General features: G+C 43.3%; 1 protein-coding gene across 2 annotated transcripts in view; it reads left to right on the top strand.

Annotated features, from left to right (window-relative positions):
* The first annotated feature begins 4,716 nt into the window (after positions 1-4,716).
* Npsr1 (neuropeptide S receptor 1) overlaps positions 4,717-14,851 on the top strand; it is a 406,607-nt gene continuing 396,472 nt past the window's right edge. For both annotated transcript variants that reach the window (XM_032911286.1, XM_032911287.1), the window contains exon 1: positions 4,717-4,863. In XM_032911286.1, coding sequence (XP_032767177.1) covers positions 4,717-4,863 — 147 coding nt within the window. The remainder of the gene's footprint in view (positions 4,864-14,851) is intronic.

Consider the following 14,851-nt stretch of genomic DNA (forward strand, 5'->3'; position numbering starts at 1 on the left):
TCTGGGTTATCTCACTAATCATGAAGCATCCTGGTTCTATCCATTTGTGTGTGTGTGTGTGTGTGTGTGTGTGTGTGTGTGTGTGTGTGGTGCCATTTCATTCTCCTTTGTGGTTGAATTAAGCATCATTTTGTGAATGTGGCTTACTTTATCCATTCAACTGGTAATGAGCAGTCAGACCGATTTCACAACGTGACGATTGTAAATATCGCAGTTATAAATACATGGGCGCAAGCGTCTCTACACTACACTAATAGAGGAGTTAGATGAGGATCTAAAAACCACAGGTCTTAATCAACATTCTTCAAAGAAACAGAATCAATAGGCTAAAGACCCATGTTGGGAATCAAATTGGCTTGGGAATATAGTATCCCATCTCCACAAAGGCGAGAGTTCTCTTTCACAGAAGAATCAGCCCTTTCTGTTATTCAGGCCTTCAACTGAGTGACTGAGAACTGTCACAGGAAGGCACCTGTTTTTCTGTATCCCCCAATTCAAATGTTAATCTCATCCTTAAGCACCCTTACACACAGAATAATGTCTGACAAACTAAGTACCCAATCACCAGCGAAACTGACAAAGTCAATAATTACTCCACATTATCACTTTGCCTGAAACCGTTCTTTTTAATTGCTGGAAAGTGTTCTACTGTGTTCGTGTACATATGCAGCTAAACACATGGATGCATCACTTTTCTTGCTACTGTGCTTGTGAATTTAAACTACAATGTCAATCATTCCCATTGCTATATAATACTTCATTGAATAACTACATCAAAATTTTTTTCACTGAGCTGACAGTCCTGTGGGTAGTTTCTACTTTTAAATGTCACAATGCTTCTGTGAAAGTTTAGGGTACTACCCATATGCTTCTTAAAAGTGTTACAAAGGGTCATTTTCAAATGTCTCCTTGCACATGTAGACAAGTGTTTTTCTGGGGAAGTCAAAGGTCAAGTAATAGTCTAGTCTACCCTGGACAGGCAGAAAAGCCCTTCACCATCTACCCTCTGTCAATTATAACTGCCATTTTCTCTCCTACTAGTCCCATTTCCTATGACCTAGCCAGTTTCTCCTCTCTCTTAGCCATTTCTCATTAATTTTTTATTATTTTTATTTATATCCCAAATGTTCCCACCCTCCCAATCCCCCTCCCCAGAGTTGTTCTTCCATACTCCCTCCCTTTGCCTCTGAGAGGATGCCTCCACCTCTCCCCTCCTGGGGCATCAAGTCTCTACAAGGTACATCCTCTCCCACTAAGGCCAGACAAGTCAATCCTCTGCTACATATGTACCACAGGCCTTAGAACAGCCTATACACGGTCTTCGGTTGGTGGATCAGTCTCTGGGAGTTCCCAGGGGTCCAGGCTAGTTGACACTGTTGGTCTTCCTATGGGATTGCCAATCCCTGCAGTTCCTTTAATCTTTCCTCTAACTCTTCCGTAGGGGTCCCTGACCTCAGTTCAATGCTTATCTGTGAGTATCTGCATCTCCCTCAGTCAGCTGCCGGTAGAACCTCTCAGAGGACAGCCATGCCAGACTCCTGTCTGCAAGCACAATATAGCAACAGTAATAGTGTCAGGGTTTCGTTCCCGACCATGAGATACATCCCGTGTTAGGCTGGTCACTGGTTGGCCATTCATTCAGTCTCCGTTCCATTTTTGTCCCTGCATTTCTTTTTAGACAGGAACAATTTTGGTTTGAAAAATTTGAAGGTGAGTTTATGGCCCCATCCCTCTGCTGGGGGTCTTGTCTATCTACCTGAGGTAATCTCTTCAGGTTCCATAGCTCCACTGTTGGGCCCACATTTCTCTAACGGAATCTCACACTAGGCATTACTTGCTGGTAAGTCCCATGCCCATCAGTAGATGGCTAACACTGCATGAACCCAGAGGTATTTGGGAAGGTTTTTTTTTTTAGACCTATTCTTCATAATGTTTTGTCTGTGCATTAACATTAAAAGTCCTTTGCTTATATGTTACAGTTTCTAGTTTTATATTTTCATGGGATTTCTGTATACGTAAATGTGTATTCTCTGTGTCTGAATGTTTCTTTTGCTTTTTCTCTGGCTCTTTTTTTTCCTCCTTGTTTGTTTGTTTGTTTGTTTGTTTTGTTCCATTATGGCTTGTTTGTTGATCCTTTTCCTCAGATGTCTGTTTTTTAATGAGAGAGAGAGAGAGAGAGAGAGAGAGAGAGAGAGAGAGAGAGAATAAAAAGGGTGTGGATTTGTGAGTGGGGAGGTAAAGAGAAGCTGGGAAAAGCTGGAGGAGGAGAAAACATGATCAAAATACAATAGTGTGGAAAAATCTATGTTTAATAAAAAAGAAATAGTGTTGAAGCATAAAAACGCATGTTTTAAAAGTGTAACATAATGAATACCCCAAAGTCAACACATTTAAATAACCCAATAAAAGGGATCATCACCCAAGTATGATTCCAACTTCATGACATCCTGATCTCTGAAGTTACCATGCCAACTAAGTTGCATCAGAATTAAAACAGGCACCCATTTTTAAAATAAATTTATTTATTTATTTATTTATTTATTTATTTATTTATTTATTTTTTACACTCCAGATTTTATTCCCCTCCTAGTCCACCCCTGAGAGTTCCAGATTCCATACCTCCTTCCTACCCCCCTGCACTCCCCCAACCTCCGTCTCAATAAAAATGTCCCCACCCCATCCACCCCAACAAACCTCTAAATTTCCTGGGTCCTCCAGTCTCTTGAGGGTTAGATGCATCTTCCCTGACTGAACCCTGACCCGGGAGTCCTCTGCTGTGTATGTGTTGGGGGCCTCATCTCAGCTGGTGTATGCTGCCTGGGTGGTGATCCAGTTCTAAGAGATCTCAGGGGTCCAGGTTAATCTGAGACTGCTGGCCCCCCTCCTCAGCTTCTTCTAGCTTTTCCCTAATTCAGCCACAAGGGTCAGCAGCTTCTGTGCATCGGTTGGGCACAAATATCTGCATCTGACTCAGCTGCTTGTTGGATCTGTTGGAGAGCAGTCATGGTAGGTCCTTTTTTGTAAACACCCCATAACCTTAGTAATGGTGCTAAGTTGTGGGGCTTCCCCTTGAGCTGGATCCCACTTTGCTGGGCCTGTTGTTGGACCTTTTTTCCTCAGGCTCTTCTCTGTTTCCATCCCTGCATTTCTTTCAGACAGGAAGAATTATGGGTCAGGGCTTAGGCTGTGAGATGCCCTCACTTGATGCCCTGTCTTTCTGCTGGAAGTGGATTCAATAAGTTCCCTCTCCCCACTCTAGGGCCTTTCATCTAGGGTTCCCCCTTTGAGTCCTGAGAGTCTCTCACTTCCCAGGTCTCTGGTACATTCTAGAGGGTCTTTCCAACCTCCTTCCTCCTGAGGTCCCCTGTTTCCATTCTTTCTTCTGGCCTTCAGGGCTTCAGTCCATTTCCCCACCCAATACCAGATCATGTTCCCTTCTCCCTATACCCCCATCCCCTTTCCCTCAGCTATCCCTCCATCCATCCCCGTTGTGGTATGCACTCATTTTTAGTTCCCTTTGATCTTGTCAACATGTAGGGATTGTCATCTCCTGTCTGTGCTCATAGGTTAAAGTTCTACTTAAATTGTTTTACTTCGCTAATGTGGTTGAGCATCTTCCCATGTTGGTTTGCCAGAAGGACCTCATGCAGAGGGAAGTGCTTATTTTGTCTTTGAGTCTTTGTTTAATTTTGACCCTATTTCTAAGAATGCATACTTACTCAGCTCTGTCATGTGGAAACCTTTCACTTGTGGACTTAACGTCTTCCTTCCCCTGTCCAGTCCACTGACTACTTCGTGCTGCTGGATAAGTCACAGTAAAACTTCCCCAGGACACTTCCTGAGGCATACCCTTTCCTGATAGCAGTTACCAGGGACAGTAAAGCAAAAGCTGGTCTACACTGGCTCACAGATTGACTCTGCGTGTAAGGAATCAGGCTTGTGGCTTAGGTTATGTCAACCTCAGGTCCTAGAGGGTATTTAAGACTAAATGCACATCAGTCTGTTCTACAGTAAATCCTGAGCATTCTGGAAAGGAGCTGAGGTGACCACCCTGGGGGAGACGAGTTCTCATAGGAAACCCCTAGTCATATTACGAGACAAACACAGACCCCTGCCTCCAAGTGAGTCCTCAGTAGCATCATGAGTACTGTTTGCTTACATTTAGTAAATCAAAGTGTTACACAGCTAACTGAATGGCTGAATGAGAATTCTATGTCAGACAAAAGCGATCTCAGCTGAAACAAACTCATAACTCTGATTTCAGAAGCACAAACATGACCTGAATTAATGGACCAGCTAAATATCCCAATTACTCCTTAGTGGAAACTGGAAGAGAGATAAAGGTCTATCACACTAAGTTAGGGAAGCACACTGGACAGGGAAGCTCATCCACGGAAACATGAGCGTGGTCTTGGAGCGTCCCCTTAGGATGAGGCCACACTGGGCAGGTCTGTGGGATGGTGAGGGCTGTGCCGGCTGCAGGATCATAACTGCGGAGGAGAGAGCAGCACGTGGATCTTCCTTGTTGTCAGGCAGAACTCTTCAATGAGGTGGGCTCAGGGAGGGCTCTGTGCCTCCGTTCTGGTGAGCAATAGCCAGAAGCCTTGAGAGGCAGAAGAGGCACTGAACAATCGATCAGCTGCTGCCGCCCTGGCTAACTGAACTCTCTCACCCGGCTGCAGGTGCAGAGACATAAGACTTGACCCTGCCTGAGCCATGCCGGCCAACCTCACACAGGGCAGCTTTCACGCCAACCAGACTGTGCCGATGCTAGATTCTTCCCCTGTAGCTTGCACTGAAATCGTGACTTTCACTGAAGCGCTGGTGGCTGAGGAGTGGGGTTCCTTCTACTCGTCCTTTAAGGTAAGTGCCCTGGCTTTAAATGCTGGACAGGTGGGACTGGAGAGGGCTGAAAGAGTCTTAGCTGCTGCTAGGAATGGTTCTCATTTTTCTTTTCTTCTTCTTCTTTTTCCTTCCTTCCTTCCTTCCTTCTTTCCTTCCTTCCTTCCTTCTCTCCTTCCTTCCTCTTTCCCCTTCCTCCTCCCTCCCTCCCCCTTTCTTGTCCTTTTTTAACTAAGGAGGGGAATCCCAACCTTATAAGTTTAATTAGACTTCATAGTTTTCAAAGCTCAGTGTTACTGTGGTTTCTTAAGAATGCAGATGTGATATGTTTTTTCCGTTTCTGGGCAAACTTGCCACTTGTCAGTAACACTAACCAATGCGATATTTCACTCTACGTTCCACTGGCAGAGAGCACTGTAGTTAACCCTAGAGTAGTGTGTGAAGGATCTGTTTCTAGCAAAAATAGCAAGTTTTCCATTAGACATTTTTTCTCACTGCGTGATCCCTGAACTATTGTGGGTTTTGTTTGTTTGTTTGTTTTGTTTTTGTTAAGTTTGGTTTTTGTTTTTGAAACATCAGAGGATTGGAAAGCCACATCCCTAGTGACTGACACCAAGAGAGAGTAGAAGGCAGGAAGGACCCTTCTGCCTTTTCTGTGCCTCCTCAGGGAACATTAGTGAGAAACACATTCTTTGTTGAGTTGTCGCTGGTGCTGGTAGTGTTTGCACAGGTAGCTGCCTAGATTAAATAATAAAATGGATCTGAATTTGGTGAGGACCATAACTCTCTCATTAAGCTAGTATTGCCCCATGTTTTCTGGAAAGATCCAGTAGACAAAAACAAATCAGGCGTCTAGAAAATATGAGCTTGCTATTTTGCACATGAAAACCCTGGGTGATGGGGCCCATTTCATACCTGGCCTGCCTAACGTGGCTCCTTTAAGTCATCCTCCTAAGTCACAGGTCCTCTGCCTGACTTTCATGTCCAAAGGAGAATTCTTTCAGATAAACCGTAGTCACTACTGTGTGTTTGCTGCTATTGTTAATAAATTTCTGGTATTCCTGAGATGATTTGGCTTTACAGTTAAACGTATGGTTACTGTGATATCTGCCCTCTACTCTCTGGTTCACCTCTCGCTCCCAACTCTTAGAATGAAACTTTCAGCTGCGAGCTTTCCAGGGAGACAGACAGCTTTTTCCTTTAGTGCGGAGTCCCAGAGTGAAATACTGCTGGCTTGAGGGGACCTAGACCCTCAGACTCACCTAACCTGGGTATGCATGCATGCATGCACGCACGTACCCAAACACATACATACGTGCACACACACACACACACACACACACACACACACACACACACACATGCTCAGCACAGCTGTTCTGAAGCTCGAGTTCATTACCACTGACTACTGTTTGAACACTGCCTTTTCTGAAACCAGCCCACACTCCAGAGTGGATCTCAGCAGGCTTCCTGTGCCGAGGAACCTTGGGCTCTGCCCAGGAACCAGTGCCACTGCCAAGTTGCCTTTGATGTATATGAAACATGACAGCAAGCATACTGAGGAGACTGCCCCCTTCCCAAAGAGGCAATAATCATCAATAAAGCTATTCTGAGGCTCGGGCAATAAACATTCTCTGCGGAAGGCTTAGTTGCCATCTTCAATCCCACCTGAGGAAATGTTTTGAACACACAAACAAATCCTTGCACCGTGTCCCTCCACTATTATTTGCGCACTCTGTCCCAAAGATGTCATTGTCCCTAGACACTGGATAATTGCACCCTCTGTTTCATTCCTGTAGTTAGGCTAGTGGCCAGTGCACAGAGAGAAGCAAAAAGGAATTATACCCATTGAACTGAGAGCGGTTCACTGTTCTGCTTCATTTGTGAGGAATTTATTCATTGACTAAAGCAGAAATTTTCAGGTACACAAAAATGAGGAGGGAAGCCTTGGCAACCTAGCCTCAACCTTAGAAGAACTTTATTCTGTAGCTGCCTTTGAGCACAAGCAGTTCTGTTACGCTGTTCAAACAGAAGCCTGCCTGTGAGTCAAACCCTTCTTAGTTGTGGTTCGTTTTATGCTACATAATTCTAACGTGAAATGCCAAAAGTGTGCCCTATTTACTACTCCCTAAATATGTCCCTTTAATTCATAGTGCCTTTGCAGAAAGCAGTGAGAGAAACATAAATTGGAGGGCAATGAAAGAAAATAAATAAACTTTGGGAGGAGTCAACGTGGGGAAATTCCAAAAACAGTAGTTACGATACAGGCACTTGTTCAACTTTGTGCCAAGAGCTAAGCTGTGCGACTCCATGTCATTCCCACACTCATGGAATAAGCCCCTGGCTTCCGTCTTGTCTGGGTTTATTTAATTCTGCCTGGTCCTTAAGGTTCAGCAGGGGTTGCTTCTCCCAAGTACCTCTCACAAGCCCCCTTGAGTTCCTGGGGTTCTTGGACTACATTTCGTCTTATTACTTCACAAAGCTGTCTAGGACTCCTGCTGTGGTATTTGTTGGGTGAATTGCTACAGATTCTGAGTTCCTTATATTGGTGGCACATGCTCTCCTGGACCCAGCATTTTGCTAGACACATTTGATAAACAGTTGGAGCATTTTTTTAGTGTATAAGATTCTTCTCTCATCCTCAGTATTCGTTGGAATGGGCAATACATTACCTTTCTCCTTGGAAGAAGTGAGGAAACCTGGTGATAGGCCATTCTTTCTGCCAGTCCATCCTCATCCTAGCTCTTCCAAGTGAACTCACCAAAGGGAAAGAACACATTCACCCAGTACCTACTTCATTTCAAAGCCAGTGGGACTAAAGTCATTCTTGGATTCCCATGACTGAGATTCTGTCAATAATAGGTCTGATTCCGTGTCAGGATAAGTCCTGGGAAATTCCACCCACTCAATCAGAGACTCCTGTCGTTTCAACCTTCTCAGACCACACTTCTGGAACTGCTGACCATTCCTTTTCTTCTCTGACCCAAAACCATGTCGGCAAAAGATATAACATTTTTGTGTCTGGCTTTCTGACTCTTTTTACCTCAAACTTAGAACCTTTTAATTTCATTTCTAACCCCCTATCCCATTTTAACTTCAGCCCTCACTGTCTCACCCTCCCGACAACATGTCAGACTCCTCCCAAACTCAAAAGGGCTGTCAGGTATGTGCCTGCCTTCCACCCACCTATACCTTGGACCTCCCCAATAGCTGTACATGTAGACAAGCAGTTGTAGTCTGAGACTTTTCAAACAAGGCCTTGGGTGAACTTCAGTCTTAGTGTGTTTCAGCTTGTGGTTCCCTCTCCCTCACATGTCACACTCACTTAACCTCCTGTGGTTGAGAAGCTGTAGTGTTGAGAGATTATCTGGGCTTTGAGAACCCACCAGTTTTCAAGTACCTTACTTAGAGCATACATAGTTCTGTCCAAAAACAAGACAAAGGCAAAAGCCTTCACACAAAATCCTTTCATCTCACAGGTGAGTTTGTTAACATTGTTTCTGGAACTTGGTGAGTGATGAGAAATCTAATTTAAAGAAAGTGGGAGGGAGATAGATCTGAATCATTAAATTAGCTAAATTATAAAATAATGCAATTCAAACTCAGTGTTATTACTCATAGGTAAGTGGGGGGAGGGTGATGTGAACTAAGACTGTTAAACATTACCTAATCATGAGATTCCATCAAGCCGTCTTCAGTGCATACTTGGAAATGATAGGCAATTAGTCTAACTATTGTTTGCATGTAAATGATTGCTCCCACGAGCTAATGGGACTCAGATGCTCACTGTGTGTGCCCACCCTCTCTGCCTTGTTGTCCTGCTAGCAGTTTTCTAAACATGACCTTTCCCCTTGTTCTAACAAAAGTAAACTGTAGCAGACCTGCCCCAATTATCAATACAATGCAGCCAAAACTGCACTTAAGCCTCTGTGGCAGTGCAAGCTCTGTTGAGTCAGACAGCTTCCTTCTAAGACCCCATCTGCCCGCCCTGTGCCAGCATTTCCAACTTCAGTAGCTGTCAGTTCAATACCTCCTGCTGACTTGTCTGCTCCTCTGAAAGCCCCCTCTTTACCTATTGTATAACCTATAAGCCCTGGCATCTTCATTGCCTGCACTAAAGCCCATCATGTACATTTAAATTCTCTTCTAATTGGTTTTTCCCATGTCCACTTGAGTTCTCCAGTTTAATACTATGGCTGTCCCTAAGGGCAAGTCTTACTTAGCACTACTCAGGCAAATGCCTATTAATGTTCTGTCCCTTCCTAATTGCTTCTTCCATGCAGACCTAATACACCAGTGGGCCAAGCCTCCACTCTGGGTAGACTCACTCATGCATACAGTCAGTCCTGTTAGACATAAGCATTGTTGATAACTTCATGAGGATGGCATACCATTTGACCAGCTCTTTACTAGTGCATGAAGAGCTTGCCTTCTGCTAAATTTTTTGCATTATTAATAAGTAGAATATCAAGTGGCATAATCTTGACTAATTCAGAGTAAACTTAGTCATTGGAGAGATTTTCAGTCCAGGAAGGATTTGTTCAGGCACTGGCTTTAGGAAATTATCTCTCTTCCTGGACAACCTCCACATAGGTATGGAAAGCACGGCAGTGGTTGGAGCCTCATCCTACCAGGTTAGCATTAGGGCAAAAGGGCAATAACTGAAAGGAGGCATTTTATTGACCCTCCAGAACATCCATTTTTTTTTTCTGGACCTCTGTCTGGCTCTGACTCTGGAGAAGGGGCTGTGTCCCTTTGTGACAGTTCCTTCAGGTTCCTGGTCCCTGAGTCTCTCCTTTTCCTTTTCTCTTTGCTGGCCAAATCTCCATAACCTTATAGAGAATGGAAATTTGACATCATCTCTAGCCAGCTCTGTGCTGCAGGAAACAGTGGTTCTGTCTCTGTTCCCTTGTTTCCCAACACATGCATATTAACTGTGTGTGTGTGTGTGTGTGTGTGTGTGTGTGTGTGTGTGTGTGTGTGTATGTGTGTGTGTGTAATGTCATTTAGGGACTCTAGAGCCTAGTTTATCCTTTTATCATGTGGTCTCCTCACATGCTAGGCATGTGTTGTCATCCAGTTTTCTCTCCAACAAGGAAGAGCAATGCAATTACTTCTGCCTCATGTTTCCTCATATCCCATACCCTATACCATCTAACACTCCTGCCTCTCCAGCATCCTTCCAGTGCTGGGATAATTACTTCTTGTGGTGTTCTTCCATATTTATGGCTGAAACTCTCTGATCTAAATGATTAAAAACACATTGTGTGTGTGTGTGTGTGTGTGTGTGTGTACCTAGCTTTTAAATCTATTTATTGAAATTTATTCTATATTATTTTATTTACTCTTTTTCTTACAATATATTTTGATCATGTTTTTTATCCCCAACAATTCTAGTCTAGACTCTCCACACCTCCTTACATACCCAACTTCCTGTTACCCTCCTTCCCCGCCCCATGCACAAAACTGAATATCAAAGTAAATAAAAACAACAAAACAAAAACTAACGAAGTAAAATAAAACAAACAAAAAAAAACACTCCTTTAAAAAATCATGGAGTCAGTTTTGTGTTGGCCAACTACTCCTGAGCCTGCCCCAAAGTATGGTTGATAGGCCCAATTATTGGTCAATGTGCTGTGGCTGTGAAGAAACAACATAATCTTGGCAACTTCATAAAAGTAAGAATTTAATTGGGGCTTGGTTACAAGTTCAGATGTTTAGTCCATCGTCATCATTATGGGAAGCATTCCAAGGAAGATGGTGGCATGCAGGCAAGCAAGTTGCGAAGCAGCTGAGACTTTTATATCCAGATCCACAGGCAGCAGAGAGACAGTGGGAGTAACTGGAGCTTTTGAAACCCCAAAGCTCATCCCTGCTGGTCTGCATATGAGAGAGCAGCTAGCTGGGAATCCTTAGCCAGGCTAGCAGGAACCAAAGGTTTTGCAGGTTTTGGGCATGATCAGAATGATGAAAACTGCTCTCTGAAGGGAAGCCAGAGCAAGATGGGCTGCCAAGCCTCTTCTGTAGCTGCCACTGCCCAGAGTTGGTGGCAGGCAGTGAAATACAGCAGGCAACTAGGAGCCAGAGCCACTAAGCAGGAAGTGGCTGCACTGAAGCAGATACCCTGCTGATTGGGCAAAGTTGAGGTCCAGAGATGAATGCTTTGGGAGAGAAAACTCTTCCCTAGAATATTAGAACTCAGTAAGACAGAGACTCTCAGATAATCTTTGGTGACATAACTGGTGCATGTTATTCCTTGTGCACAGGGACCTTATAAACATTTTTGGGGTGGGATGGGATCTAGGGGTAGATCTTCCCATTGGCTCAGTCTGAGACATTAGGGGCCCTCTATTTGCATGGGGATGGCATTCAGATATTGTCCCTACATAACTGATTGTCATGATCTTTCTAGTGGCTTGTAGTGATCAAATGCTCCAAGACAGGAACCTGCTTAGGAACAAGTTTTAACTCCTGCTGTTCTCAATTTTTAGTTAAATGGGGTTCTGAACTTTTGCTACAACCTTGTTAGTTCTTCTGTCTGGTGGCATGGTCCACTGCCCAACATATGCCCCATTGACATAATTCCTCCAAGAAGGTCACACTACCTAATCTTTTCAAATAGGGCCACTGGCCACTCCCTGATGTCCAAGTACTCAAATCGATGAGCCAATGGGGGTCATTCTCATTCAAACCACTATACCAGTGACATTTCATTGATGTAAATAGATTTTCACATTTTAGGCAGTATCAATTGTAAATAGATTTCCAGTTAGGATGGGACTTTGAAGACATTCTTTTGCAGTGGAAAGTCACTTCTCTTCAAACTGTTTACTGTACTCCTCGTGACATATTCAGATGCTTATTACTGGGTTGTTTCTAGAATATTCTGTATTGGTACAATGAGGGTTATATACCAAGGGAAAGAAGTACATGGGCTGTCTTTGGAAGAAGCACATCCATTGATACTTCAAAGCATCATCCCAGCATCCTGGAAATAACTTCCTGTTTTTATAGTGGGTGGTAGTTTTCAAACTACGGCTACAGACTCAAATGAATGAGAAGGTCACGTTGGTGTTTTTTTCTTTAGTTTCTCTGTGTTTCAGTCGTCTCACTGCAAGGGTAGGTAACTGACTCATCACTAAGTCCAGTGACAATTCCCAAATTTTCTCCTTCATTCAGTTTCAAGAGCAAAGAAGCTGAGAGCACAGGCCCTGTAGCTGACTTCTCGGAGACTCAATTCGAGTGTTGTTAGTGGCTGTGTAACTGCTCTGTTCATCGCTCCTCCAGCCTTGGTTTCCCCATCTGACTAAAGCTTTAGCAGATGATCCTCTGTTGAGAAACTTAAGGGATAGAATGCTTGAAGTTTTGAAAAAGCGTCAAGTGGCTTAAACAGTGTTCAATTTTAGCAATTAAAGTATCAGAATGTAATCCTTATGCTATTTCCTGATACCACCTGCAGACCTATGAGGTGTCACTATTATCTGAGAGAAGAAGCTTGGAGACCCTAGGGAACCTGGAGCTTGGTGGTGACCGGTACCACCAAGTGTGTGTCCAGAGATGATGCTCACTGCTGTCTGATAGCATACATCACCCTTTTTCTCTCTGTTTTAATTTTAGTTAAACTATCAAAATTTTAGGAAAAGATAAAGATATATAGGAAATATGCCATTTCTTACTTTTTTCATTGTGTTATTAGCTTAACAGTCACTCCATCAAGGGTTCTTTGCTGAGATGAGAAGTTCTATCTTGCTCAAAAAGTGCATATGTCTCTACTGTAGGAAGAAATGAGATTTTTTTTTCTAGTCTACCATATAGAAAAATTACCCCAGGTCATAATAAAAGTATAAGAGATAATCCCAGTTCTTGTTTCCCCACCTAAGCAATATGGATGCCTTCCTGAAATGTGATGAATCTCTCAGCTTTCTTGGCATTTTTCAATTTGTAAAACAATGTCCTTTTACAGCATTCGAACTTCTTCTTGGCTCCTAGAGATGTTAAAATAGCATTTACTTTTTCTAACCACATGTGAAAATGAAGACTGAGAGAAGTTGAAGGCAAAGAGACTCCCAAACAAATGAAATATCATAAAATCAAAAGGGAAACAGAATTCCCAACTGATATCAGGTTTGAAGTACATGCTGCAGAAACGGGACATCAAGCCTAGAATCTCAGAGGTCTAATACACCTCAGGTTCTTTTCTTTGATATCACAGTGACAAGCATGCCAAGCTGTAGCTGTATTTTTACATAGCTTCCACGGAAGATGGTCCTCATCTCCTGCTGCTTTAAGGCTGATATGACTCAGGATTTCACAGTGATCTTAGTGGGTCAGGAATCCCTTCATGATGGGCATGGGAAATATGCTTCCTACACACCTTCATGTAGGCTACTTAGCTTTACTTCCTCATGCAGAATATGACCCAGGTCTTCCTGGCCTTTCACATTTCCCCAGCCACCTTCTGGGTTCCTCTTCTCGCTTTTTGTACTGAACGTACCAGGTGTCTCCCCCAACTTTTATCTTCTGATAGAACTCTAGGCTCCGCTGACCTTTTGCTCTTCTGTGAAGAGTCCGTCAACATCACTCTCCCAGCACTGTGAAAGCACTCACTGTCTGTAAAATTTGATGCTTTCTGTAGACTGCACCTTGTGCAAGCACTAGAGAGCCAAAGAGGAGTTATTAGTGCTCTAAGAGGCAGGTAAACAAATGCAGAAACTCAGAAAATGTTATTAAAAGTGATTCTTAGCTCTTTCCTAACACACATGAAAGGAGAAAGTATGCCTCATTCTTATTAAAGTTAATATAAAACTTTAAATAAATATCATATCTAAAATTAAGTCAAAGGGTAGTATTGCAGAAACCAATCTTTTGGGCTATGTTATTCCCTTCCCATTTTGGTGAGTGCCTTTTGCTCTACTAAATTAAGAATCCTAGACATGCTTCACTGAGTGTTATGCTAGGCACTGGAGGTAGACAGTTGGATGAAACAGACACCTGACCCTCAGGCAGCTCTGTCTACCTGGGGAGACAGGCACAAATGATGACCACTTCCCTTGTCAGTTTGAAAGAAGATGCTGTCAATTAGATAAACCAAAGCAAGGTGCTCATTGGGGTTATAAGCAATGGTGAAGAAGAAGTTCAGAGAAAGCCAATGTTCTACCTAGGAAGCTAGGTGGTTCCTTATGCTAACAATCTTGTATTTTCTCCAAAATGAGAACTCTTTGATGTTTTACTAGAAAAACATGTTAACAGTTAAGACCTTAAGACTTTACTTTGGAGCATTTAATCAGGATAACACTGAGATTCAGGGAAAACGCATGCGGATATGAGAGCTGCATGCTCAGCCACTCACTGGGAGTGTGAGATTGGAGAGTAAGAAGCCACAGGCATTGGGAGGGGGGTGTCGTGGAATGATTCCAGGAGTGTGGGCCTGCCCCAGAGTGTGATTGATATACTTAGTGGCATTAAAACTGATTTCCCCTTTGCTAGCAGGTATCAATTACAAGCTTCTTGATTAGGGTTGGGAGCCCAGATCTACTTCCCTTTCGAGAAAGGGAAGGGCTTGGATTCCATTTGACTTGAGCCTGTGCAGGACTTCTGTGTGCCGCTCAGTCTCTGTGACTCCATATGTGTTTCAGTCTTGTGTCTGGAAGACACTGTTTTCTCGGAGTCATCCATCATCTCTGATGCTTATGATCTTTCTGCCTCCTCTTCTGTATAAATCCCTGAGCCTTGGGGAGAGGAGTTTTGATGAAAACGTCCCATTTACGAATGAGTACCCAGAAGTATCTCACTGTCTACACATTTGTGGGTCTCTGTGTTCATTCTCATCAACTACAAGGAGAAACTTCCTTTGTGGTAGCTGAGGAAGGCATTGGTTTCACACAAACTTTCAATAACAGAAAACAAATAGTTGTCATGGCTAGGGGTAGGATAGACCCTCAGGGAACATTCCTGCATGATAGAATTGTTCTATGTTTTGATTTCAGTGATTGTACACATATCAAGACTT

The sequence above is a fragment of the Rattus rattus genome, chromosome 8, assembly GCF_011064425.1.
Source record: "Rattus rattus isolate New Zealand chromosome 8, Rrattus_CSIRO_v1, whole genome shotgun sequence".
NCBI lineage: Eukaryota > Metazoa > Chordata > Mammalia > Rodentia > Muridae > Rattus > Rattus rattus.